General features: G+C 35.0%; 2 protein-coding genes across 2 annotated transcripts; one reads left to right on the forward strand and one right to left on the reverse strand.

Moving 5' to 3' along the window:
* The first annotated feature begins 528 nt into the window (after positions 1 to 528).
* LOC109185385 (putative casein kinase II subunit beta-4) lies at positions 529 to 4,241 on the forward strand. Its single transcript, XM_019335384.1, has 5 exons — positions 529 to 1,038; positions 1,960 to 2,178; positions 3,256 to 3,365; positions 3,433 to 3,598; positions 3,822 to 4,241. Exons 1-5 carry the CDS (start codon positions 777 to 779, stop codon positions 3,950 to 3,952), a joined length of 888 nt encoding a protein of 295 aa, XP_019190929.1. The 5' UTR covers positions 529 to 776; the 3' UTR covers positions 3,953 to 4,241.
* Positions 4,242 to 5,108: 867 nt separating this feature from the next.
* LOC109185167 (60S ribosomal protein L37a) lies at positions 5,109 to 6,891 on the reverse strand. Its single transcript, XM_019335148.1, has 5 exons — positions 6,791 to 6,891; positions 5,972 to 6,011; positions 5,671 to 5,759; positions 5,450 to 5,532; positions 5,109 to 5,344 (listed from the first exon to the last, which is right to left on the reverse strand). The coding sequence occupies exons 1-5, from the start codon at positions 6,791 to 6,793 to the stop codon at positions 5,281 to 5,283; spliced, it is 279 nt and encodes a 92-aa protein (XP_019190693.1). The 5' UTR covers positions 6,794 to 6,891; the 3' UTR covers positions 5,109 to 5,280.
* Between the last annotated feature and the right edge of the window lie 17,936 nt (positions 6,892 to 24,827).

Here is a 24,827-nt window from a genome sequence, read left to right on the forward strand (position 1 = left end):
CGAACTGATTGACCCTTCTTGTGTAGAAGTGGTCTTGCTGGATGATTCCTTCTTATCTACATTGGAATTCCTGAACAGATACTTAAATGCCCCCATTACTCTCATATCCTTATTTTTAGAAATACACGGTAACTTTCGATATAACACTTCAACATAGAAATCGACATCCAAAGTTGCTTTTCCATTCGAACTGCATTAGCGACAAACCATCCTTGCATGCGAAATAGATCTTCCTTGCATGAGCAAGCTTTCTCTTTAAACGTGCTTAATTGAGCAATCATAGTACACCGACATGACATTGTGCGTGACGGAGAGACCATCTTTGCACACCCAATCAAACCTTTTTAATACTTGAACCTATCAATATCAAGCCCATGTCTAAATATTCCCATACAAATAAATTAGAAATAATTTGAATGTATAATAAATTAGACATAAAAATAAAATGAGACCAAAATAGTAGTATTATTTTGTAAGGTGAGTTTGGTTAAGGCCGGAAAGATAGTTTATTTGGCGTGACAAAGAAAGAATATGTTGCAGTCCTCAGTGGGCAGCCATGCCGTGACCCAGTCCCAGTCCCATCCCAATTAGAAAATCTTCAATCACAAAAGCGAACAACACAGTAAAGGATGGGATAGCCCTCATCCTCCGTTCCGACGCCCCCAAAAATCAAATCCCTAATTTAACCCATCTTCCCGAACAAAACCCTAAAATTTGCCCCTCTTTTCTCCTTGATTTCTGATTTTTCGTTGTGCCGAGACAGAGGGGAGAGCAACATGTATAGGGATAAAAGAGGTGGCGGTGGCGGTGGCGGTGGCGGTGGCGGATCTAAAGCGGCGGCTGAGATGAGCCACGTGACGGACAGGAAGAAGCTGAATGTGGCTTTGGACAAGCACTTGGACCGTTCGTCTCCCTCCACTTCCACCACCACTACCAGAGGGCTCGCCGCCAAAGATCCTCGTTTGTCTATGTATAAATCCAAGGAGAATCACAAAGCATCTCGCTCTTCCGCACCGGATGAAAACAAAAACTCCGATGGTCTCTCTTGCTTCCCTCTGTCTTTGCGTGTGTCCATTAATTTGCGTTTGTTTTTGGTTATATTCCTTTTTGTGTGTGTATTTCTGGAAAGCAGCAGTGTATTGTCTCGTTTGCACTGTTCTCAAGCATCTGGTTCCACCGTTTGAACTTTCGTTTATATATTTAGTGGACTTTATAGATAAAGGATTTCTGTGGATGCATTGCAAATTTGCAACGATGATGATTAAACAATAATATTGTTTTTGTTTTGCTCTGGTTCACTGAAATGTGTTTTAGGATCTAATTCCTTGAGCTGGTAACAGGCATATTTGGATGCTAAAGCTGCAGCTTATTCATTTGTGTATATCAATCTTGTTTCATTTCCAATACTAGAAGTGAATTTTAAAATATTTACTTATTCCAGCTTATTCTGACATTTCGTAAGAAAAAAATAGAGAATTGATGAGATGAAGTCTCACCTCTTAGCCATAGGAGTAGATAAAAATAAGACTTGCCATAATTAGTCTGAAAATAGGAGTATCTTGTGGACGGAGACAATATGTTAGTAAGCAATCCTGACTCGTGTCTGTTCTTCTTGCCACCTTTCCCAGTGCTGAACTAGATTTTGTTATATGAAACCTCAACAATCAATTTGATGAGGGTAGTGAACCTTAAAATCCTATGGAACTCTCCAATTTTAAATATAAAGAGCTTATGTTCAATTATCTATTGGGCTTGTGATGTTGCTACACAACCATCATGTTTATTTCTCGTATTAAATTTTCTGTTCTAGCTTGGTTATATATATCTGAGCATATTCATCTTCAAGGAAATGCTATGTGCATTAGTAACATTTGGATATATATCTTCCCTATTCTTGTACAGCCATAGATTTATCTAAATATCTTATTAAATTATCTACTGATGCTTTTCATTTGGCAGTGGAATCTGAAACAGACAGTGAGGAGTCAGATATTAGTGGTTCTGATGGTGAAGATACATCATGGATTTCATGGTATTGCAATCTACGTGGGAATGAGTTCTTCTGTGAAGTTGACGATGACTACATCCAAGATGACTTTAACCTCTGTGGTCTTAGCAGCCTAGTTCCATATTATGATTATGCACTCGATTTGATTTTGGATGTTGAATCTTCTCACGGTTGGTTTACTTTGATCAGATTAATTGAAACTTAGATGCACTTGCTCTTTTATAATGTATGACATGCTCACATGCTATGAGTCTGTGACCTTGATATCTCTTATGAGATAGTTTTATCTCTGTCAACTTGGGGTGGTTCAATTTTACTGTATATTTATTTATTAGATAATATAGAAGATTTTATTAAGTGACAGAGAGAGAGATCATTACTTCATAAGTTCATAGAGGACAATAGGTCAAGAAAAAGTTCTAATATATCACAATCATGAGCAATGTTGAAAAAATCGCTAGGCGCCCTCTAGGCGCCTGGGGACCGCCTAGGGCGCCTAGGAGGCCGACCGCTTAGGCGCGATTTTTGCAACACTGCTCATGAGATTATTTTTCCATTACAATGTTGAAATCTCATTGTGATATTGCCTTGAAGAAAATATTGATAATACTTAAGAGCTATGCCATTGAGTTCTGGTGACTTTGATTTCTTTATTCATGTTTCATATTGGATTGTTTTTGACTTGTATTTTCCTACCATGTACAAGCTAAGATTGACTAATTAGTTTATTATGAGATGTCCTTATTGATAAGTTACTGTTTTGTCATTCTGTGAGAAGTTTTCATTTAACACGTGCATTTAGCCAAGTGTTCTCCACAGCTTAAGCAATAGTTTGCCTTCTGTGACAACCATAGTGCACAAAATGACCTGTAGCCTTTCAAGTTTCAACCAATCATTATAATTTACTTGTTACAAATGTTTTTCTGTCATATTTCCAAAAGCTACTTCAGTTTGCAAATTCTGTAAAACTAGAACTTTTAGCAAATAAGACACTCTTTGTAATTGAACTTGAGTTCTATAGATTGTTTTGTTTTTTCCCCTGATTTCTTATTGCTCCTGTAATTGATTGGAATGGCTGATACATGCTACTTCAGTTTGCAAGTTCTGTGACACTAGAAGTTTTAGCAAATAAGACACTCTTTGTAATTGAACTTGAGTTTTATAGATTGTATCTTTTTTTACCCTGATTTTGATCCTTTAGGTTATCGATTGCTCCTGTAATTGATTGGAATGGCTGATACATGTAGGTGATATGTTTACAGAAGAGCAGAATGAAATCGTTGAGTCAGCAGCTGAAATGCTTTATGGTCTAATACATGTCCGATACATATTGACAACGAAAGGACTTGCTGCTATGGTGAGAATCAATAATACATATTCACGTTGTCATAGCCTTGATAATGGAACTATCTTGCCTTTTGCAGCTAGAGAAGTACAAGAATGCTGAATTTGGAAGATGCCCAAGAGTTTACTGCTGTGGTCAACCATGCCTCCCTGTTGGTCAGTCAGATATTCCTCGACAGAGTACGGTGAAAATTTACTGCCCGAGGTGTGAAGAGTTATACACTCCTCGATCTCGCTATCAAGACAGTATCCTTCCCATTTTTTTTGAGATATTAATCAATATATGATAGTTTCTTTTGCAATTCATAAACTTTTGCTACTGCTCTGCTTTCTGTTCCTCTCTTATATTTATTTTTTATTTTTTGCTTGTTGGTTGGGTGGGGAACTATTGAATTGATTGTTATTTAATATCTCAAGTGAATCCACACTACACATTATTGTTTTTTTTCGTTTCCTTTACTCTCTTAAGGTATTGATGGCGCTTATTTTGGAACGACATTTCCACACCTTTTCCTACTGACATATGGACATCTGAAGCCACAGAAGTCTTCTCAGAGCTATGTTCCTCGAGTATTTGGTTTCAAGGTCCACAAGCCATGAACCTGCCGGAGTAAGGGTTACTTTTCACATCATAGCTATAGGCTCATTTCTCCTCAAAGGCTTTGGAACATATTGGAAATAGAAAGGAACTTGAGCTATATATATGCGCTTAATGCTATTGATTAAGCTTGTACCTTTGGTTTTATAACATTTTTTTTCATATTGCAATTTCCCTTTGAGCTCTTTGTTGTTCTTGACCATGTATTTGATTAAAGATCCTGCGATTTTAATATTTTATTATTACGGATAGTGTCATTTAACAAAGCTACAAATTTTTTTTGGCTGCTCCACATAGTTGTGTTTCTGAATGTGCTTTCATAACCATTGAAGATTTGGCTTCTATCTAGTTTTGCTTCTATTGCATGTTTTAGGTTGATTGGTTTTGTTCTCTTCTATTAGTTTTTTTATTTTGTATGTTTTCGTTGTGTCATACCAAAGGTACAGAAAGTGAAATATTGCTTTAGTAGATGAAGGGCAATCCTTCGAAATTCCTAAAAATGATTGTTCAACTAAGAACATGTCTAGTCAAAACGCGAGCTACCATTTAATACCACGAGGCACAAACCGAAATCTAGCTAAAGGCATAAGACGCAGCGGCGCACGAATATCGTCAATAATGAATCCAAAAGATGTATTATTTGTTCCTTCCGGCTCGCGTAACAGTCTGACATATGTCCTTTAACCAACTTAGTGCTTCCCTTCCCGAACCGTATACAAGCCACTTTTCTACCACATTTTGTCACATTTATTATTGTATATTTGATTTGAAGTTGGGAAAACTTGAAACTTTAATATATTCACATTTATTTTTGTATTTGATTTGAAATTGACAAAATTTGAAACTTTAATTTATGAGAAAGTTCACAATCATTATCTAAAAGTACATTTTTGGTAAAACTCACCTCGTTAACCTAGCAAGCAAAAGACTACAAAAGGTAAACCAGACTAATTTCTTGTTAATTGATCAACTAATATAAAAAAAAGCTAATGAATAATTCCCATAGAGAGTTAAACTTGAAACCTTGTAGAGTTGTAGTTACTAAACTATTTATCCAACTAACACGGCTACGATTGCCTATCAAAGCTTGAAACTTCTTTGATATGAAACCATATTTGATACGAAACCACTAACTACCAGAAACATTCTTGATCAAGGTTTTTTTTTTTTTGGTAGGAAGGGAAAAATTGTCATAATTGTTTAAAATCCATTGAGGCAGAAGATTTGTCATAGTTGTCTGAAAATAACCCAAAAAATGCAAGCAAAATGGAAAAATGACTACATAAGTGATGAGTCTAATCTCAAAATTCAGACAGAAACTTGTGATGGCTTAACTCTCAGTTTGCTCCCTGAGTCTTCTGATTGTGCTTCTCACCGTCACGGCACTAGCAGTGCTATTGCAGATATTAAAAAACAAAATTAAGAAAAAAAGTGAGATTATTAGGTATTTGTGAAGTCGCAAGGGGAGAGTGAAAAATTAGAAAGGGCAGATGAATTACTTCAAGGTATATGCCCCGCCCGCTTTGACCTTCCCACAATCCTTGCAGCCCCATATTCCTACGGCCTTTCTCTTCACTGCATACTGCACTCATAGCAAGGATCACGTCAGAATCCTCAAAATTCATGATTCATAACAGTCTTGTGTATGCTCAAACAGATCATGTTGTTAGCCTCTAACAGTTACTAAATAATGTGTATTGTAGAAACCATACACTCGTACCTTCCCACAAAACTCGCAGAAGTACTTGCTGTGCTGGCTGACCTCCATCTTTTTAATCTGTTTACGGAGACTAGCACCATAGCGGGTACCTTTATAGAAGTCATAAGATTATCAGCAAAACTCAAAGATTGCAAGATTGACATTAAATAAAACATTTGGCATAGATTCACACATCTCAGTAAGAAATATTAGAGAGAAAGAAAGGTAAAAACACAAGAATTTGAAAGCTGTTAATCAAAATGCACAAGGCCATAAAAGCACATATTAAAGACAAGAGTTAGAATAAACAATTGCAATTTACCATATTTTCCAACAATACCGGCCTTCTTCGTCCTCTTAGTCTGCACAAAAATTAATGATGATATCAACTTCTGATGCTAGCGAATGAATTTTACAACAGGTTAGCATGAAATTGCAATATCAGCATAACATTCTCGAGAGCATTTTAACAAGACAGCTATCCACTCCTACCAAGTGGCATTGAAGAGATTGAACCACAATCTTTTACCAACCAAAGGAAAGTAAAAAAAATAATTTGGAACAGTTTTAGTACCCATTTAACTATATTCAGATAGAAAAGTAAATAATCAACTGTCTACAAGCCCAGAAAATATCATTCTGCCTGATACATCTCAATTTATTTAAGTCAATAGTTCACTCAAATTGCAATATGCTATAGATTATTCACAACATATATCATAAACAAAAATCATAGTTCAAGATCATGAACTTTTCTAGTAGAGCAAATTGCATTTTTAGTCCTTTTTTCAAGATTGGTCCATCAAATTCCATTTTGGAGTCACATTAAAAACAACAACATAAAAACAGCCCAGTCTTTAGCATACATTAAAGAAACCACTACCACAGTAGACATATAAACTTTAAGAACCAAAAAAAATACCCACAGGCAGAGATCTATCATAGAGCTTGCGAATTTTAAACTAGCAGTTCAACAACAAAGTTAACACCCAAAAATGCACAGTTTATGCTCTAGCAAACAGTAAAACATCATCAATCATCCTGGGAAAAAGATCAGAATACATTGTAATCCAATTCATTACCTCCACGCTTAAACGAACATATAGGCGCCTGTATATAAAAAGCAAAGAGAGAGAGATACCATTTTCGCTGATCGGTGATGGAGGCTCGGCCGCGAAAAGAAGGGGGAATCCAAGTTGACAGAGGCGTAACAAAAGAAACCCTAGTTTGCAGCTCAGTCCGCCATTTTATAGAAGCCCCGTTAAAGAAACGGTTCGGGTTCGGCGCACTTTTACGGGTCGAAATGTATATAAGCTCAAACCGTCAAACGTCAAACACTCAAACCCCTCCAAAAGACCAAAACTCTGAAGTTTAAAAAATTCAAGGTTTATTTATTTTTCTTAAATTAAAAATATTCTTTCATCTTATTTTATGGTCCACATTTATATAGTTGGGGACTAAATTAAACAACTTTGGTAGTTGAGGATTAAAGTGGTGAACTCCTAATAGTTGAAGAACCATTTTAAGTAAAAATTGCATAGTAGGGATTAAATTGAGCAACTTTAGTAGTCGAGGACCAAAGTGGTGAAATCCTAATAGTCAAGAGATAATTTTAGGAAAAAATTATATAGTTAGGGACTAAATTGAGCAACTTTGGTAGTTGATGACCAAATTGGTAAAATTCTAATAGTTGAGGGACCAAATTGATAAAATTCTAATAGTTGAGGGACCAAATTGGTAAAATTATAATAGTTGAGGGACCAAATTGGTAAAATTATAATAGTTGAGGGACCAAATTGAGCATTAACTCGCGGTTTTAATTAAATTGGAGCAAGGCCCAAAAGAGTGGGGTGCAAGACAGGGTGCAAAGCGGTGCGCCGGTTGCACCCCCCAGTGGCGCACCATGTCACCCCGGGTGACCAGGCGCGCTGGTCACGCGCCTGGTCACCATGCCCCTCGCGGACGATCTACGAGGGGCTCAGGCAGGTCGCCACGTGGCGTTTGGCGGCAGGGTGTGGTGGTTGAAGCAGTTGACAGACAGGGACTACGTGGGACACGTGTTTTGCTGGAATTGTGATATAAGCCAAATTGTACATGTTTCTAGTGTTAGTTTGATTATATTTGTTGGGATTTAATTCACCAAAATGTTACTTTGCTTGCATTTTCCCTTGTTTTATCATTAAGTTATGGTTTACACTTGTTTTGAATGTTTTACAGTGTTTGTTAGTGTTTTGGAACCATTATAGGTCAATTTCTACTTTATTCTCATCTTATTCTTTTCTCGCCGAATTACAATTTCTTTCCCTCACAATTCCTTTTTTCTAACCAAACGCCATGTTAAAGAGTCGTAACGACTCTATAGTAAACATTTTTTTTTTTTAAATATAGGGGTGTTTTGGGGAAATCAATCTCCAAATTGCTAAGTGAAAACGTTGTAAATTGTAGTGTTTGTATTTTCATTGGTTTGGAACAAATTGTTGCTCCAAATTGTTGAGCAACCAAACACTTTCTTTAGTGTTTTGACCTTTGGGTTACATCATATTTACCAATCCAATATATTCGAGTTACACTTAAAGGACTGGTATTAATTCATTCATTGATCTTGTATGTGTATTCATTAAATATATTAGAAACCTTCGCAACAAAAATACTTGGTTACTATTTAAAAAAAAACGTTTTTGCACCAAGTGGAAAACAATTTAACTCCAAGGTTAGTATCAATTCAATAATTTTTTTTAAAAAAAAAAAACACACACAACATCAGTATTCGGGCTATCTACAGAGTTATTATTGTTATTATCTAAACAATACTTCCACATGAAACATGTAGGGCAAAAACTATCACTACTGCAAAATTCAACATGCACGTGTAAGATCAATAGTTCATAGTAAAACCCAAAAAACAAGAGAACAAATAGTGAAGATGATGAAGACACCGACAATGCTACTGAAACAAGAATTACGAATACTTAGAGAAATTCAAACCAAATGTAGTATTTATTTATACTACTATTTTTAGACTAAGTAGTTAGACTATCGATTTTATAAAGTTGCAAACATTTATTTTAATGACAATTATAATGAATCTCCTATATTATCTTGTATTCATATACTTTGTGTTACATATTTAAATAAATAAATTCGACATTCAATTACTTATGTATGAACTTCTCATATATAATCTTGCATTGATATACTTTCAAATACTTATTTAAGTATAAACATTGAGCATTAATTCATTCGCGCAATGCGCGTGTAAAACTAATACTAAAAATAAACATCATCCGTGATCCGCAATATAATTTACCATAATTCTAGGATCGTTATGTTGTGCATCTGTGTGCACCATGCATGGTGCATACGGATGCAAAAACGACGTCGTTTTGACTAAAAACGCGCGCCACACTTAAAAAACAAATTCATTTTCGATCCCCTCAACAACATTATGTTGTTCATTCATTCTGGATTTTTATTTCATAGATTTTGGATTTTTATTTCATAGATTCTGGATTTTTAGTTCATTGATTCTGAATTTTTAGTTCATTGATTCTAGATTTTTAGTTTATTGATTCTAGATTTTTAGTTCATTGATTCTGGATATTTAGACGTAAATCGAAACTGATTTTTTTCATTCATGCTAGATATTTAGTTCATTCATTATGGATTTTTAGTTCATTCATCCTGTATTTTTAGTTCATAGATTCTAGATTTTTAGTTCATTGATTCTGGATTTTTAGTTCATTGATTCTGGATATATAGTTCAAATTATGCACAACATAATGCTGCTGCTGGGAATCGAAACTAATTTTTTAAAGTGGGATGCGCATTTTTAATAAAACGACGTCGTTTTTGCATTCGTATGCACCATGCATGGTGCATCCGAATGCAAAAATGACGTCGTTTTGACGTCTAACTTTAAAAAAAAAAAAAAATCAAAATTGCATAACTACACATCCATAATTTCATAACTATACATCCAGAATTACATAACTACACATCTATAATTTCATAACTATAAATCCATAATTGCATAATTACACATCCATAATTTCATAACTATAAATCATTAAATCCAGAATTGCATAACTACACATCCATAACTTTATAACTATAAATCCAGAATTACATAACTACACATCCATAACTTCATAACTATACATCCAGAATTGCATAACTATAAATCCAGAATTTCATAACTAAAAATCCAGAATGAATGAACTAAAAAATGAATAACATAATGTTGTTGCTGGGACTCAACTGATTTTTTTTTTAAAAGTAGAACGCGCGTTTTGATGCAAAACGATGTCCTTTTTGCATGGTGCATACGAATGCACAACATAATTTGCCATAATTCCCGCATGGGTAGCTCAACTGGTCATAGAGGTGAAACTTTGGAAGAATGACCAGAGATCGAGTCTCACCAGCGGCAGTGTGGGAGCAACCTCTCAAAGTGAGGGGGGCTCCTTGTGCGCAGTGAGCACCGGTGTAGCCTCTGTGATTAATGTTCAGTTGAGTCACCATGATTTACAACCTCCCACCGCTCTATCGGGCCGGGGTGTGGGGGCCCTTAGGGTTGGGGTTCAGCCTTTTGGAAGAATAATTTGCCATAATTCTATACGTGGGCTTGATTTTAAAATAATATAAAAGATACCGTAACAAGTCCACAACACCCAACACTTGTTATTTTTAAAGAGTTACGACCCAATTGAGATTATATTTGGACTTTGGAGAGCCCAAACTTGCAAAATATTTGGTTGAAATTGAGATTTGGAATTATTTTTTTTAAGGAAATAATAATATGTTAAATGTATTGGGATTTATTAAAAAGATAAAAAGACTGTGCAACACTTGCCATAGTCTGTCGAAATGCTTTCTGAGTAGTCTCGCCGGAGGCCAGGCAAAGGTCGCCGGAAGTTCAAGATCTTCTTGAACGAAATACAAAGAAATCCAAACTCCACGACTCCCTCTCGCAGAGCATCGATGCCGACAAACTACCGGAAACCCCAGTCGAGCAACCAATCGATCAACAGATGAAGGATGCCAATCCACCACCGCCGGTGGGCAAGTCTGAGAAGTTTTTTGCAGTATAGCAAGAAGGCGGATGACATCCCAGTGGAGTTGGCCTCGGATGATGAGTACGCTGATGAGAAGGAGGGACCCGGATTGTCCCTATAGATGAGCAAAATGATGATGCAAATGAAAATTTGTTAGATGCTAATCTTCATAAGATCAAGATGATTGTTAGACTTGAAAAAAAAAAAGACTCAAATTAAGATATTGCACACGACACAGGTACGGACCCAGTATGGAGACAGTGGAGGCAGGTGCCCCTACTCTCCCCACCACGACCCCTATATTTTCTTTGTATGTATATATGTATATATAGAAGTATAAGTATAATAAAACACAAAAAAGTTAACAAGTGTTGATAGGGTGCAGTCGAGTTTGTTTTGAGTCCGACTATAGCAAGATAGTTGAGGCTATAAACCGGCACACTAAAGTAAGCAGTGTGGCTGACAACATTCTGTTTGCATGTAGAAGGGAACTGGAAAATATTGGAGTTTGGCATCTTTCCTTAATCGCACGAGACCAGAATCAAGTTGCAGATTAGTTAGCCAAAATGCCTTGCTATCCATGCAGAACTATTATCTTTGACCACCCTTGTGTAGAGATTGAGAAAACCTTGGGAGAAGACCAATTTGGCATTCCGGTTTGGCGACAAGTACATGATGTATAGCTATGTACATTTTATGGGTGTCCCCTTCCTCATTGATCCAAAAAAAAAAAAAAAAAAAAAAAAGATAAAAAAGACAAGTGTTTCACTGCAATTTTAGTGCTTTGGCGCTGTACACCTTTATCTGATGTCCAATGTGTATTCTTAAATTAGTGTTTTAGAATTTATCAAAGTATTATTCGGTATCCTGATGTATATCAACACAAAATTATCAATTTTTTCATCAAAGTAAAGAGTTAATGCCATTTTTGGTCCTAGACTTATTAGGGTGTCGACAATTTTCATCCTCCATAATTAAAATTGCCAGTTAATAGCCACTGTTATTGGTCGTTGGACACTTTTGGTCCTCCGTCAATGAATCCGTCACTTGACCGTGAAATTGAAGGGCAAAATTGGCTTTTTATGTGGTCTTCTTCTAATCCTGACAAAAAGAACAGAGTTGTTGATGGGACTAAGCTAGCTAAATCTAATTCACACGAACAAAGTATTCATATAATCATATCTAACAAACATAAACACAAAAAGAAAAAAAATACAGATTCATATACTGACATAAAAACAAAAATAGATCAATATTAGAATATTTCTTTAAATGACAATATAATCAAAAAGTATTTCCTTTAGATAAGCCATAGAAGTCATGGGAAACTTTGAATTAACTACATCACAGATAAATCAGCTATGAACTCAAATTCATACATCACCAGATTGACTCCTATACATACAAGCATATTCCAAAACTTAATGCACACATTCTGAAATTTAACCACAGCCTGGTTCATTAAAATTATAATGTCAAGGTATGCACTATGCAGAATATAGTATCCTAGTATAAATGACTGGTATCCATATGCAATTCATGGAAGTAATATTCAAGAAAAAAAAAAACTTACCAAGCAGAGTGATTAACGATCGACAATAACCTGCATTTTACTGACTATCTGTTCAATAAACATCCAAACAAAACACATATAAATGCCTCAAATATACCTGTAAATGATTCATCATTGTTTCGATTGATGCAGTTCTATCAGCTCCTATTTCATAAGATCTGATACTGAAATTTTGACGAAAAACAAAACCATCTTCAAGACTTCAACAATTCTTCCCAAACCAAATGGATCAATGAGCATGTCAGGGCACTTCGGCTTACAATCTAGCATCATCCACTGCTTCTCAGCAGCTAAGAAAATAGTTGTTATAGCTGAAAGAAGCATGTTCCAATCGTGCAGCTGTCTGTCAATTGGACAATTCTGCGAGAGGAGAGAGATTGAGGTCGACGGCTTTCCCCAGCGAATTCGACTCAGAACAGTCGAAATCAATGAGAAGAATCGAAGTTGATATGAACACTAGAACTCCTAAATTCTGAATTCAACCCTCAAATTATGAATCCTTAAAAATCTAAATTCCTAAGTCTTAAAATCTAAATTCTAAAATCCCTAAATCCCTAGCGACCAGAATAAGATTGAGCGACTCGCCAAACACTCCGACGACGCTGCGAATCTACGAATTTGGGTAAGTCTTCTTCGTTGAAATCTATGGAATGCTCCCTCCCTCCATCGTCGATTTTCTTTCTCTGCGAAACTTCGCCGTGAACAATAATGAAATCTGAGCATGTCGAGACGGTGGTTCAACACCTCTGCTTACCCACGCGGATTGTAGTAGTAAAGCGGACGTCCCACGGGAAGACGCAAGGAAAATGGAATAGCGACAATTTTGCCCGGAGTAGGAGAGGCGGCGGGGAGGATTGAGGACCCGGAGCCGGCGGACTATCATCATAATTAAAAGAAGAAGAACGAGTAAAAAGACAATTTTGCCCTTCAATTTCATGGTCAAGAGACGGATTCATTGACGGAGGACTAAAAGTGTCCAGCGACCAATAACGGTGGCTACTAAATGGCAATTTTAATTATGGAGGATGAAAATTGTCGACACCCTAATAAGTCTAGGACCAAAAATGGAATTAACTCTCAAAGTAAATATTTCAAAAATGCATAACTATGACATGTGGCAAAGATGTTGGATTAACGGGTGTAATAACAATTTTAGAGGGAAGCATGCATCCTCACTGAATAGTACCATAAACATAGTTTTTGCAACACAAAACCCTATTAATTGGCGTGATTCATGCTTCTTCTTGATGCCACTTCTGCCAAAATCAATTCTTGATTTGATCTATTCCTCTGGCGTGCTTTACTGCAATTTTAGTGTCTTGGCGCAGTGCACCTTCAAAAACAAAATCAAATCCTCATTCCCAAAAAAAAAACAAAACAATGATAATAGGCATAGTTTCTCATCTATGTTGAATATATATTGTAAATTAGTTGTACCGTTTCATTAATTCCCAATGCGTGATTCTAATTAATTTATCAAAGTTCATGTTAAATTTTATATTGTATTTCTTTTATTACGTATTCATAATATATATTTAACAATTATGTCAATTTTGATTGGGTTGGGGTTCGAACCTAAGACCTTCCTTACAAAAATCAATGAGTAAGTTAAGAATAATAAATAGTTAACGAAATATTCTGTTACTAAAGTTTATACGGAAGGATACAATGGTATTTTTTATACTTTTATACAAACTACGCCTACAATGAGGCTTTTTTTTATTATTATTACAAGGAAGGGGGATACCCATACAAACTACGCCTACAACGAGGCTCGAAACCTAGACCTCCCACATAGGAGAGCAATCTGATACCAGTGGACCACAAGCCAAAAGTAAATGATATAATAGAGGGTAAAATAGAAAAAAGTTAAAAAAAAAATACTAAAATTAAAATAATATGAACCATTCATTTCAACAAACAATTACACCAACATTTTTTTTAGTTATCCTTAGGGGCTTAACTTTATTGGCTTTTATTAGATGTGTAATAGATGTAGAGATTTGTAGATAGAAAGTTTATTTATTTCAACAAACAAACAATTACACCAACATTTTAACAAACAATTACACCAACATTTTTTTTTAGTTATCCTTAGGGGCTTAACTTTATTGGCTTTTATTAGATGTGTAATAGATGTAGAGATTTGTAGATAGAAAGTTTATTTATTTGGTATAATAATAAGAATAAGAATTCAAATAAAATAAAATATAGAAAGATTATTATAACAGAAAAGTAAATTACTTTTATTTATAGAAATCAGTACCTTGGTCAATTTATCCCTCAACAATTCATCAGCACGTTTGGTTCACAGAATGAATTTTGAGGTAATAGGAATGCTATTCCATAAGGAATGGAATAGGCAAGGAATAGAATAGGAATTGTATTCTATTGTTTGGTTCGCGGAAGGAATAGACTTTAGGAATTATATTACAGTGTTTGGTTGATTGAAGGAATAGAAATGAAATATGTTTTAAAAGACATAAATACCCTTATAAAAATATGTGATGGTGGCGATGGTGGTGGTGGTGGTGGTGGCGGCGGTGGTGGTGGTGGTGGCGGCGGTGGTGATGTGGTGGTGGCGGTGGTGGTGGTGGTGGTGCTGGGGTGGTAGTGGTGGTGGTGGCGGTGGCAGTGGTGGGGGCGACGGTGGTGGTGGTGACGGTGACGGTTGTGGCAGTGGTGGTGGGGGCGGCGACGGTTGTGGCGGTGGTGCTGCTGGGTGGTGGTTCTGGTGGCGGTGGTGGCGGCGATGGTGGTGGCGGTGGTGGTGACAGTGGTGGTAGCGGTGGTAGTGGCGGTGGCAGTGGTGGGGGCGGCGACGGTTGTGGCGGTGGTGGTGGGGGCAACGACGTTTGTGGCGATGGTGGTGGTGGTGGTGGCGACGACAGTGGTGAAATAGGATAAATTTATATATAGGATAAAAAAATTAGGTTAAAGAAAGGGGTAAAAAAGAAAATAGATTCTAAAATCTATTCCTAGCATTCAGTAATAGGCTAATACCAGGGGAGGCCCTAGTAATAGCTATTACCTTATTTGAGGTAATAGGCTATTACTAGGAATATTATTCCTGGTAATATAAATGGTTACCAAACAAAGGAATATGCCTATTACTGGGAATGCTATGCCATTCCCGACCTATTCCGTGAACCAAACAGGCCATAAAAGTGTTTTGTTGGTGCACCTAAAATTTTATTGTCAGATACAGTGATTAATTTCACATCTAAATTGTAGACATCTCCATGGATGAGACAGCTGACCTACCATTCAATTGAAAGTAGGAATGATAACATGTCTATAAAATTAGGTATATATGCTCCATCTAAATTCTTAATAAGACTGCGAGAAGAAAATTATTCTAAGATCAGACAACTATTAATTGCAAAAATCAAACACCTAAAATTCAATGATCTTACGGCTTCAAAGAATGATCAACATGACTTGTAAAACGCAAGCCACAGCACTCAAAAATCAAAATGATACAGCCATCAAAAATAGAAAATTTATCATTGTAAGCATGGAAATACTTTATTTATTTGAACTTAGATAATCTCAATTTGGTCGGACTAATTCTAAACTCATAGGACCTCGCCCCTAGAGCCAATGCAAAAGTAAATCGCAAGTAGCGCAATCAACCTTAGTCATGACCTTTAAACCAAGTAACGAACCAATTACGCTAAGTTTCAGGGTAAAAATACTTTATTATTAGTCTATAAAACTATTCATAGTCCTTATCGGATTAATAATCTAAGTAAGAGTTAGATAATTCTTCCCAATTATCTAACTCTTACTTAGATAACAAGTCAAAGGAAAATTTATTAATTTGAGTTCGATGAGACTGAAATGTTGAATAAAATTTTTAAATAAATTTTGGGTTGGATAATGAGTCACAATCTGCATTAAATACAACTCGTTTAATGTTTTATGACAAGAAGAATTCAATCTTTTATGTTACTTCCAATGGGAAAGAACGAAGAATAAAAGTAAAAGACAAAAACAAAAATACATTTTTATGACTCGGATATTATGTAGTCAATGGTTTATGGTTGATTCCAAAGTGAGTTATATGTTATACTTATTTATTTATTTATTTTATTTTTTAGTCGCAAGTCACAACTAATATGACATACACTAATTGATGTAAAAAAATCATAATTTTAATTCATTTCTTTTTTCCCCTTCAATGAAATAAGACATGTAACAAGAGCATGGAAACTCTGGATGAGCAGTTGGCTTGGTTATCACAAGATTCTAAGTTTGACTCTTTATATTTTGAGTTAATGTCATATAAGGTCTTTCGAGTATAGTGATTTTGTCACGTTTAGTCTTAAAATATCAAATTGACCACCTATAATCTTTCAACTTTCAAATTCTTACCATCTGTGGTCCAAGTAATCACCTATAGTTCTTCAATATTTAAAATTTAATCAGCTTTGGTCCTTATAGAAGAATGACATTTTCGGTTTGGCAAGTCTTTGGGAAGTCTTTATTGGACCTCTATTGCTATCATGACAGCTCCTTCGATAATGTGATATATGAACTCTGAAACTTTTGTTTTATTCATTTCCAATCTTGAACACGTTGTGGAAACATAACACTATTAGTTGCAGCAAATTCAATTGTCAAATTAAATGTTCAAACTATGTAACTTATTAAAAAATCTATTATCACCTTTCAGTCATAACAACCACTCTTCAACGACAACGTATTTCAAAATTTGCTATTACTTATTGATTGAAGTAACCTATGATTGAAGTAACCTATTCTTTCTTCAAACAAATAGAATGGAAAAAGGGGGCAAATTAGCCTCCTAAGTGAACCGAATAGTGCAATTAAGTCCCTTGACTAAAATTTAGATCCCCTAAACCTATAAAATTGTTCAATTAAGTCTCACTTGTTTAACAGGTTAAATCTTCAAATGATTGACACGTGTCTTTTTTAAATATTTTTTTTATTTTTTTAAATTTATTTATTTATTAATATATATATATATATATATATATATATATATATATATATATATATATATATATATATATATATATATACATACTAGTTTTTTACGCACATTACGCGATTGGGATAATGCCCAATGTTTATAATTAAATAAATATTTGAAAGTATATCAATGCAAGATTATATATGAGAAGTTCATACATAAGTAATTTAATGTCAAATTTGTTTATTTTAATATATAACTCATAGTATATGAATACAATGTAATATAGGATATTCATTATAATTGTTACTAAACTTTTTTTTAAATAGTTACCAAGTATTTTTGTTGCAAAGGGTTCGAACATATTTAATGAATGCACATATATACAATATCAATCAATGAATCCTATATTATTATTATTATTATTATTATTATTATTATTATTATTATTATTATTATTATTATTATTATTATTATTATTAGGTCATGTTACATGCTAATATAAATAGTTAATTTTTTCAAATATATTTTTACCAACGGTTGATATAATTCACTGGTCAAATCCGCTAAAATAATCCGCTAACTGCTGATTGTCAAACAAGGACATTGCGAGGTACTTTCCCACAATTTGTTGTGTGATTTAAATACTCTCTTTGTCAATAAATATCTCAAATAGTTAATATGATTGGCTTAATTATATATATTTTTAATATTTTCATGGTATAATAAAATACTTGGTAAATAAATATATAGCATTATTTTGTATTATAACTTTGATATTTAATAAAAAAAACACTGCACAAAAAAGATAATAGATAATGTAGTGAATATAATCAATTGATGAATTTGAATGTAAATAATATTTTTTACATTGGAGAAAAAATAAAGACAATATAACTAATGAAATTATTTCTTTTAATTAATTTATTGATAATGATTAAATTTTTTTGAATAAACGTAGACATTGTAGAGACAATGTAGTGAATATAATTAATTGATGAATTTGAATGTAAATAATATTTATATTGGAGAAAAATAAAGAAAATATAACTAATGAAATTATTTTTCTTATTTAATTTATTGATAATGATTTTTTTTTTTGAATAAAGGCATTGTAGACACATAATTATAAATTAAAGAAATGCATATGTATTATTTTTTGTTGTACCTACTATATTAGTATTTAATTTAATAAGAGTAAAATAGAGTAATAATTATGTCAACTTTGATTGGGATGGGGTTCGAACCTAAGACATTTCTTATTGAAATCAATGAGTAAGTTAACGGTGAACTAACAGAAATTAACGGAAAAGATAATATTTAACGGAAAAGTTAACGGAAAATCATAAAATTAAGGATAATTTAGGAAATCTCAAGGAAAAATTAAAATCTGATCAATCTGAGCCATTCATTTGATTAAAAAATTTGACCGCCATTTTTTCTACCCATTATAGGCCTAACTCTCTTGGGCTCTTATTAGTATAGTAGATATATATATATATATATATATATATATATATATATATATATATATATATATATATATATATATATATATATATATATTATAAAAAATTAAAAAAAAAAAAAACACACAGCCACCCACTATTCGGTGAGGACAGCCGGTGGCTGAGACGGTCATGGCCATCTTTCATATCTGGAACGAGAGCAGCCATGGCTGCCGCCCTCTGGAATGATGGCAATCTAGTGCTGGGTGTCGATTTTGTAGTACTAGAACACATCCCCGCTGATGGTGATTCCGACGGAGACAGGCTAGCTTGTGATGGTCGCGAGGAGAGTGGACTCGGTGGTGGCCACCTCTTGGTAGACTGAAATGGTGGTTGCCGGGGTACCAAGGTTTTGCGTTGCAACTTTCCTGAGCGTCGTAGGGGTAGTCGGACTCCGTCACGAGGCCGCCGTTGTCCTTTATGAATTCGAACGCCTCTATTCTAATTCCACCGCCGCAACCGTCACTGTTGACGTCGCAGTCGAGGAGTTGCTGCTCCGATAAGGAAATTAATTTTCCTATTTTGATTTTCGTTATTCCTTCCGCCGCTGCCATCACAGCAAACGCCCAACAGCAACTTGATATATATAATCCGTAACAAAACTAGAAAACCATGGCCGCCGCTCGCATTGATTAAGCGAAGAGTGCTTTTGCGGTGGCTGTGTTTTTTTTATTATTATTATATATTCATAAATAAATAAATAAAACCCACATGTGCAGCTCAACTGGTCACAGAGGTGAAACTTTGGAAGAATTACCAGAGGTCTAGCCTCTGTGGTTCATATTCAGAGTTTATAAAAAAACAAAAATAAAAAATATTTTAAAAAGACACGTGTCAACCGTCTGAACACTTAACCTGTTAAACAAGTCATTTTGGACTTAATTGAACAATTTTACAGGTTTAAGGGATCTAAATAGAATTTTTTTTAGTTAGGGGGTCTAATTGCACTATCCGGTTGACTTAGGGGGCCAATTTGACCCTTTTTCCAAATAGAATTGTCGCCATTAGGTAAGAAATTCACCGATACATAGAATTGTTGTTTTATTTAAAATCATTTCTTATGTCAAAATGAGTTGAATTTTAAGATTCTTAAACTTGTTATGATATTGAGTGTTTAAACCTACTATTATTATTATTGATGGATTTAATTAATCCGGGTAGCCTGAATTACAAAACCCGATAAATAAAAGATAACGGTAATAAAAGGGAAAAGACAAGGAATATATGTTGCGGAGACAATTCTTGTATTAATATAGTGGTGTAGGAAGATTACAAATAGTTGTAATAATAGAACATGTGAGTAGTTTTCCTAAACAAAACAATAATGAGTAGTTTTATACTAAACTTCCCCCTAACAGCCTCCATGAGAATATGGTGGTTTGATATCTCCTTGATCGTGTCTGCACGTGTAACGCTCAAGGCCGAGGGCACCCTGGGCCGAGGGCACCCCATGTCGAGGCCGCCTCTAGCCGTGGGCATCCTGAGCTGAGGTCGCTTCTAGCCGAGGCACCCCGAGCCAAGGCCACCTCTAGCCAAGGCACCTCGGCCCGAGGACACCTCTAGCCTAGGCACCCCAGGTCGAGGCCTCCTCCAGCCAGGGCACCCTGGGCCGAGGTCGCCTCCAACCTAGGCCGCCCCAAGCTTGGGTCGTCCTCTTGGTCACCTCTACTCTTCATCGGGTTGGTTTTCTCCAAACTCATCTCTAATATATCCATCATCAATCCCCCACTCTCCAAGTTGCGAGTCTTTGTCTACGAAGGAGAGTATTCCAGAGCTGAAAGTCTACCTCAAATTCGCGAGAAAAAACATTCGTTATGCCTCCCTCCCTCCTAGCCGAATTTAAGGGGATTTAATTTAATCTGGATTGGGACTCCTCTTCTACAAGAACTCCAACAAGTCTTGGACTTCTTTCCATAAATGCATTTGAAATCCCAATGGTCACATCCATCACTCTTACATCTTCCTCATGCTTTGACATTCCTCTTCTATTTTCCTCACTTCTCCTGCGCTCCTCTCCCACTTCTCTCCCATCTCTCCCTCACTTTGGTCACGGTCACCCAACCACGAATCGCAGCCACCTCTCGGCCACGACGCCTAGCCACCCTCAATCATGCTACCACGACGCCTCCACCACCAAGCCACCCGCAACGTCCTCCTCTCGGCCAACACCACCTCGACTCTTTCCTCCCGTCCCCTTGCCTTGTATGCCCTTTGACTTTGTCGAGGAGCTTCTAGGATCCATAGATGTCCGTGAGCTTCCCAAGTTAAGATTCCTTGGGATGAGATTTCAAGTTAAGAAACTTGGGATGAAGTTTGCCTTGGGCTGAAGTTGAAGAATTAATTTGTGGGTCTCAATTGGAAGTCAATTGAAGATGAAATACAGAAAACTAAATCAAGAGATCCCATTGGCTAAAAGAATTAATTCAGAGATGCAAATCCAAAGTCAATAGCCGTGAAATTGAAGAAGAAGTATGAGCACAAGTTATAAAAGGAAAGTGACTAGTCCAAAATTCAAAGGGACTAGATTGGAGCATATATTTGAAGATTAATTTCGCAATAGGCGTGATCTTCAACAGACATATTTTGGGAGCCTATTTTCGTGAACTTGGAGCTCAAATATAATGGCTGAAATATTTTCTAACACAATGTCAGAAGATAAGATAAGGATTTCTGAAAATGCTATATACTAGCTGACAGATTTCAAATTTGATATTGTCTTTTTCCAACAGAAAAATTCTCAAATTGGCTATATAAGGATGAAGATTTCGAAGATTGAAGCAAAGCTCAGAACATACGAATCCAATCATACAAACTGCTAGAGAAAGCTTACAGAGAAAATATTCAAGTGATACAAAGCTTACAAAGAAATATTCAAGAGTGATAAATCTTCATCATTGAGAGACTTGCTATACATTGAAGAATCCATCAAAGTCTCAAGTTGGAAGCAAGAGAACTTGTTTTTCTACAAACAAGTGATATCCTACTGGAGTGTAGGAAGGAGATTGTCACACGGAGTTGTGAGGTCTTGAAGAAGGGAGGAAAGTAGCACGAAGTTGTGAAATCCTAAGAAAGTAGCACGAAGTTGCGAGATCCAAGTTGCAGTGTTGTAGGCACTGGTTAGGCATGATTAGCGTGGGCTTGGTGATCAAAGCACTAGATCACGAAATTCATTGTATCTTGGAATCAAGAAGTGGTGGATATAGTGAATTGCTCTTGGAGATAGGAGCAAGTGGAGTAGGAGGATTACAACACTTCCAAACCACTCTAAACTCTTGTATTCTTTACTGCTTTATTTATTTACTACTTCCTGCTTGCTTCTCACGAGATTTACACTTGACACAATCACAACACTTATTTTATTATTTTGTTGTGCACACGACTCTAACAATCAGTTAAGAGTTTTGGTTTCTCTGTTTCCCTAGCAAAAGTTACATTTTACAAAATTGGTTTAAAAGTCTATTCACCCCCCCCCCCCCCTATACTTTTAGCTTACCTCTTTTGGGACCAACAACTAAGTACGGATCGGCTTATTGCTTGCGTAGCGGCTCCCAAAACCTAGCCACGGTTTACACTACACCGAATCCACTTGAGTCCGGCAAATGCATAGGATCAAACAAATCACTCCAACTCCCCGTTTTACTTCCTTGCTTTTATACCTTGATTCACATTTAACCTTTGGTTTCAACTCATGCAAATACTATTTTACTTTTAGAAGTATGCAAATACTATTTTACTTTTAGAAGTTTCTTGTTAGTATACTACTCTAGATTTCATTACGCCTTTCTTTCTCCAATTTGTCATCCTTGAGAGAATGACACTCGGGAATTCCATTTCCGTTTACACTTTTCCATCCACACTGAACTACACCCGTCATATAAAAGTCTATGCATGGAATCAATAAAATATTGAGTTTTCTTCACTAAATACTTTACAAAACGAACACTAAACGAGCATGTTCGTGAATATTATTAAATGAACACTAAACGAGGTTGTTCATTAACTTTATTAAATGAACACTAACGAACGCGTTCACAAGCTCTTAGCAAACGAGCATACAAATGTTCAGACTTTGTTCGTGTATTAAACGAGCTCTAAAACTTGTTCCTTTATGTTCATTTACCTTAATATATGAATGTTTACGGAATATAAACGCGAGTAGTTTACCGAAAGCTCTGTTTGCTAACACCCCTAACAATAGTATAGTCTAATTAGTCACTAAGAGCATCTCCAACTGACTCAACACCAAAACACCAAATTTCTCCACCAAATGTCACATCAGAAGGAATATTCTCAGCATATTCTCACACCAAATTTTATTCATCTTCAACCCATTTACGCCAAAACACCAAATTTTTACCCTAAAACAATTTGATTTCTCAATTATTAGTTCGAACTTAATTAGTTTAATATAATTTAGTTCGAACTTAACTAGTTTAATACGGAGTATAAAATATAACTTGTGATGTAAATAATAATTTTTATTAACTCCTCAAAAAAAATTATTAACATTAATTTTTTATAACATTAATTATTTTTAAAAAATCAAATTTCACAATGTTTTTGAGAATTTAATTATCAGAATTACTATATCGTTCCCACAAATAATATTATGTTCTAGTTATGTTTGATGTATTTGAAATTTTAATTAATATTATATTTAATATTAGTCTTGTTTCAATTGTCTCAACGAGATCTTTAAAATGGTATAATTTATATTTAATAATACAAACTTTAAATATAAGTATTTAACAAAATAAAAAATTATATATAAAACAAATAAATGATACATTTGGAATTATAAAAAGAAGTAAGGGCAAAATGGTAATTTTCCTCCCCAACCCAAATATGCCGCGCCATATATGGCGTGACACTATTCATTAACGCCAAACAAATGACGTTAAGCCGTTTTGCAGCCACACATTAGAGCAGTATATTTTGCAGGGATGGTGGTTTGGTGTTGGATTTTGCCATTTTGCAGCTCCCTTGAAATTGCTCTAAGAATCAACATATGACCTAATGCTATTGTTTTGTTCTTAGAATTATATGTTTTTATTGTCAGTCTTAACCAAACTTTTTATTATATCAATTATTTGAAGTAATTGTTAAGTGAATTACTAATTTAAATGCATGTTAAAGAATTGTCATACTTTCTTTTGAGCAAGAGTAGAATTTTATAGGCTCAACTTGATTTAAATTCATATTTAGAGCCATCAAAATGGGCTTAGTCCGTCGGGCTTTTTCGTCCCGTCCCGCTAAAAGGGCGGGACGGGCTCGTGTTTTAAAAGTCCGTTTTAAAAATGAGTTTTTTTGTCCGCTAGTCCGCCTTTTTTTTTTCTTTTTAAGTCTAAATCCTAAATTTCAAATCTTAAAATAAAATAAAATTGAAACTAAATAATGCTATTGGTAAGTTATGTTTGTTTACAAAATAATGAAATATTTGTTTATATTTTAGTTAGTTGATATTTTGGTGTATTGTAATTATTTGAATAAATTTTAGTTATGTTTACAAAATATGAACTCATGTACTTAATTAGTTACAGTATATTTTTTACTTTTGTGGAGTTTGAACTTTGAATGTTTGGTTTCTGAACTTATGTAGTATAGTGTATTGACTATTTAGAATGAATGGACTCTATGGTATCATTGTTGTCATGATGTGATGAACTAATTTGTGTTATTTTCTTATTTTTAATGATTTGTGAACTTTTTACAAGTATATACAATGTATATTATAAACTTATAATATATTTCAATATTTGAGTAGTTGATTTTAGATTTATTACGTAAGTGATGAATAAGTGTTTTAAGTAGATAACAACTAAGTTATTAACATAGACACATTAGAGTTTAGACTTTATGGACACATGGTAAATGAATATTTAAAAAAAAAAAAAAAAAAACGGGTGTGCTTTGGTGGGGGACCGCGGGCCTAAGGGGTGCGGGGGCTGTGGCTACCTATGCCCGTTTGTAAAACGGACTTTTTAACTCGTCCCGTTAAAAAGCGGGCTTTGGCGGGTCCCATCTCGCTAGCTCGCATTAACAACTCTATTCATTTTAGTTTTACCGTGATAATGATACACATGCCGTATGGAAGGAAATTAAAA

This window comes from Ipomoea nil, unplaced genomic scaffold (assembly GCF_001879475.1).
Source record: "Ipomoea nil cultivar Tokyo-kokei standard unplaced genomic scaffold, Asagao_1.1 scaffold1317, whole genome shotgun sequence".
NCBI lineage: Eukaryota > Viridiplantae > Streptophyta > Magnoliopsida > Solanales > Convolvulaceae > Ipomoea > Ipomoea nil.